The 4,788-nt window shown below is 34.9% G+C and overlaps 1 protein-coding gene across 1 annotated transcript; it reads right to left on the bottom strand.

The window, feature by feature from the left end:
- Window positions 1-902: 902 nt before the first annotated feature.
- LOC111809462 (type IV inositol polyphosphate 5-phosphatase 9) lies at window positions 903-3,761 on the bottom strand. Its single transcript, XM_023695927.1, has 8 exons — window positions 3,741-3,761; window positions 3,467-3,642; window positions 3,284-3,382; window positions 2,525-2,777; window positions 2,271-2,455; window positions 1,737-1,845; window positions 1,281-1,432; window positions 903-1,191 (listed from the first exon to the last, which is right to left on the bottom strand). The coding sequence occupies exons 1-8, from the start codon at window positions 3,759-3,761 to the stop codon at window positions 903-905; spliced, it is 1,284 nt and encodes a 427-aa protein (XP_023551695.1).
- Window positions 3,762-4,788: the final 1,027 nt, after the last annotated feature.

The raw sequence follows: 4,788 nt of genomic DNA, 5'->3' as shown, positions 1-4,788 counted from the left end.
ATTAATGTACTTCTCTATTATTCGAGTGTCACAAACCGTATGGAATATAAGAATTATAAGATATCTAATCTAAATTCTAAATCACATACTATAACATTATATAATCATAAATTTACACAAAAATTTGGATCGTCAAAGTTCATTTATTTATGTATTTCTCTCATTCGGCATTGGAGGGTGGAAAGTGGTGTTGGAAGGAAACTTTTGGCGGGACCCATTGTTTGGAAACTTTGGATACAGCTTGCATTCCGCCGACGATAGAGAGCGAAATGAAATTAAACAAACTTTTGTGATAGCGATAAAGATCAGATTCAATGGTGTCAGAAAGGAGGGGCACTGATTGCGTACACCCGATGTACACTTTGTACAATGGAAGATGTGAGATCATGATTTGTGTTGGGCCACCTGATCTTCATCAGATGGTGCTCCAATCCCCACACATTTTTTTTGTCAGTTTTCTTAGGCCCAATTATTAATTCATGGGCCTTATATCACTCAATTCAAAGCCCCACTCCCCCTGTTCAAATTTATCAAAATTACAAAATTATTATTGTACTTTAACCCTTCATTTAGGTTTCTATTTCTATTAAACTTTTTCTCAAATTTTGAGTGAGATCGGGTTAAAGATGAGAGAGTAACATGTACAGAATGAGAATTATTTATGCTCGGTTGATCGTTCAGCTGTAACAAAATTTGTAGACGTAGAAAAATGTGAGAGTAAGCTTCGATTTACAAGTCCATCTTGAATAGGGACAATGTAGAGAGAGCTTGAAAATGGAATAAGACAAAACCACCCCACTAACAAAAGAATATACAACATTTTCAGCTGCAACAAGTATCTAAATCTAAACATATATATAGATATATGTTACACATAACGTGGATTCAATTAAAAATTAATGTCATTTAAGGTGGTTTTTAAACGTCGATTTATTCTTACATACGAAATCGGCCGTCGAAAACATCTCCTCCTCATCCTCCTCTTCGTCAACGACAAATGGAGAATCAGAATTATTCAGTTCCTCAAATCGGTTCGACAAAAAGAAACCCCGTAAAGTTTTCAAATTTGTTATGGTTTCTACTTCTGCGGTAAAAATGGCCATAACAGGTCTATGGTCAGATAGATTTGATTCCCCTCGATTGTATGATACTTGTTTTAGTCCCTTTCCGTTCCATATAATTCGGTCGCACCTGAATTTTGAAACAAATTTTGCGTTTTAGATTCGTTTTTATAGAGGATATGATGCAAAAAAAAGAAGGTTAAAAAAATGATATTATACCAGGCAGGGGCTCTCCTTTTTTCAGCTTTGAGACCATGTAAGCCTCCATAATAAACCTCTGAATTTGGATAGTATTTGTAAGTTGGCCCAAATTTGATGTTCCCTTCTTCCCATCCTTCCAATACTTGCCCATCCATCATCTCCATCTTCAGCTTCATTTCCAAATTTAAAAAACAAAAAAACTTTAATTAAATATATAAACTTTTTCGATTTTGTTTTCTATTTCGACCCATTACACGACTCTTCTCGAACTACACTATGTGCCCAATAGAATCCGTGACTTATTTGCATCTTTAGCAATCCTCTACTCAAACCACACGGTTCGACATGACTCGTCCATAATTCTACATAATGAAAATATTGGCTCATACCCATAACTTTTCAAAGGCTAAAAACTCGTGTTCGACATTTAAGCACATGAAAATTCATTTCAAACTTATAATTGAACTTACTTACTTGATCGTTTTGTAATAAAGTGTCCCAATCCTTTCTTTCAACCAATAATCTCGTAGTTTCTTCAGGTAGAGAAATTCTATAATTCAAGTCCCCAAACAATACCACTCGGCTGCATTCAACGAAACATAACATTAATCAATTATAGCCGATCGATTTTATCATNGTATAATTTATACAACTTTAGAAAAATCACAATATTCTATTTTTTATGAGTTAGAACACTTATTATTTATATTAAATTACCATTTTCATGGTCAGTAGGATTAACAGATAATATATTTATTTGTAGAAAATACAAAGGAATAAGGACAATTTGAGGTTAAGCAAGCAATAATGGAGCTGACCATATATTTATTTATTTATGGATTTAATTTATATTAAATTAGCTTCCCAGATTTCTATTAATTAATATAATCTATTAAGATTAAAACCAATTCATATGGTTTTATATTATATATATATATATTATTGTCGGCTGAGTTGGTGTTTTTTTAATATTAATTTTGTCGAAAAGTTGATGGCAATGGAGCTTACTCATGTTGGAGTATTTTGTTGGGCAAATCAAGAGAAGGGCCCTTTGGAAATGAAGTGCGACATAATATGTCACAAACATTATCGTTTCTGTTCTTTTCATCTCCTTCTTTGCCTCCCGATGCCAAATGAGTGCACACAAAACAGAAGCTTGTTTCATGCAATCGAAACCTTACCGATACTGAGCCCTGAAACCAATTGGTATTAGGGTTTGAATCTTAGTGGGCATCTAGAAGAACACTAGTGATGGGTATTACCTTGTTGCCGAGGCAGCTCATGATGCCGCACCCAATGCATGACACGCTTGGACTTCGAATGAAGGGATGGAGATCGCTTCGAACCCAAACGGATATCATTATCCCAACCATTTGCTTGCTTATAATACACTTGAATGTTTGGTTCACTTTCTTCTTTAAAGCTTCTCTTATCATTGAATTCCATTGTGAGCATATTTCCCTATTCTCTGATCCAAACACATTCGAGGCTTTCAATGGCACTATTTCTTGGAATCTGCATGCATGTCATTAACAAACCCTAATCAACATTTACTATTCTATAATCTAATTAAACTGTACCCAAACTCACTACTAGTAGATATTGTTTTTTTTGGATTTTGAAGTTTCGTTCGGGATCTTACATACCCAAATTTAAAATCATGAAAGAGATAATGTAACAGTCCAAACCGAGTACTAGTAGATATTGTCCTCTTTGTGCTTTTTCTTTCGGGCTTTTCCAAGGCTTTTAAAACGCGTCTACTAGAGAGAGGTTTTCACACCTTTAGAAAGAATGTTTCGTTCTCCTCCCCAACCGATGTGGGATCTCACATACCCAAATTCAAAATCAAGAGATAATGTAACCGCTCAAACCCACTGTTTAGCAGATATTGTCTTGTTTGCTAGGGAGAGGTTTTCACACCCTTATAACGAATGTTTCGTTCTCCTCCCCAATCGACATGGGAATCGACATGGGATATCACAAATAAACAAAAACAATCCGAAAGTAAAAAGTGAAGTTACCCAAAAACGTAGATGTCACAAGAAATGTCCACCCAATCCTCCATGTCCAAATCCTGATTTGGTGCAACTCCTCCAACATTCCATGTACTAACAGAAACCCTAACAAAAACAACAAAGGAAAGAGATATAAGTTTGAAGATGAAATGGGGAAGAAATATAAGGCATATATGAAGCAAATATTACTTGTAATTTTGGATGGGAGGCTTATAGAAGGCATTAGGGAGTGAAGAAGATTGAGCAAAGAGTGGAATTTGAAGCAAAGATGGAGAAGTGTTGTTGGATGGAATATCAGCCACAAAGCTATTGCTACCCAATCTCTTCTTCAAAATCTTATTAGCAACCAATCTTGGCCACATGACCTAAGAATAAAAAACAAATGGAAACAACAAAATCCTTACCAAAATGAACTCATGCAAATGCAAATGAGAGAAAGAAAGAGAGATAGAAGGGTTATTACTTGTCCATGCTTCCCAGCCATGGAGTGATGAGAGAGGAAATTGAAGAGGTAGAGAGAGAGAGAAGAAGAATGTGAAGAAGAAGAAGAAGGATGAAGAAAAAAATAAGAATTGGGAAAGGTCGCTGTTTGCAAGTTGTTGGTGATGATATTGCTTATTCTTTTACTTATTCTTTTACTTATTCAATCCCACAGGCAACCAACACATAGGTGTAGCTTGGGGTAGGCTTGCGTTTGTTTATTTATTCTTAATTGAATTTAGTAAGTACAAGTTGAAGATGGGTTCCTCCTCCTATACTTTTCAATATTCAAACCACCTTTTTTATTGCCTCACTTATAGGGAACATTCTTACCTTTACTAACTCATCCTTCCTTGTTAGAGTTCGAGGATGCGTTTTTAGAATGTTTCTATAACGTTTTTAGATCACTACTTCACTAATATAAAACATTTGACCCTAGATTATATACCGTATCCAAAGTCCTTTTAACGTCTATAGACTCATTTGAGGCGTAATTTCAACGAGGAACTACAGTTGCTACCATGTACATTATATTATCTTTTTACATCGAAACATTCTTTTAAATATACTAACCTAAAGTCTAGTAAAAATAAATGCAACTACCCTATGTAGGTTTCTATTGGAACAGCTTCATATTGTTTCTTTTTGGATTTTTTCTTTTGAACTTCCTCTTAAAGTTTTTAAAATGTGTTTGCTAGGAAGAGGTTTCCGGACCCTTATAAAGAATCATTCGATCTCCTCTCCAACTGTGTGGGATCTCACAAGGGGATTAGAACACACTTTACAAGGGTACAGAAACCTCTCCCTAACAGACGAGTTTTAAAAAGGGATGTTACATCCATGGTCTTTGATGCGATGTCTCCGTCAACTGCACAAAGGTGTCTTACCTTTAGGTAAAATATAAAAATAGCAGATGACTTGAATATTTGAGTATTTGAGTATTTTAAAGCTAAAGAATGCAACTACATGCAACATGAATGAAACGAGTATTTTAAAGCTAAAGAATGCAACTACATGCAACATGAATGAAA

The sequence above is a fragment of the Cucurbita pepo genome, chromosome LG13 (assembly GCF_002806865.2).
Source record: "Cucurbita pepo subsp. pepo cultivar mu-cu-16 chromosome LG13, ASM280686v2, whole genome shotgun sequence".
In the NCBI taxonomy this organism is placed as follows: domain Eukaryota; kingdom Viridiplantae; phylum Streptophyta; class Magnoliopsida; order Cucurbitales; family Cucurbitaceae; genus Cucurbita; species Cucurbita pepo.
This window is presented reverse-complemented; position numbering and strand designations above follow the sequence as displayed.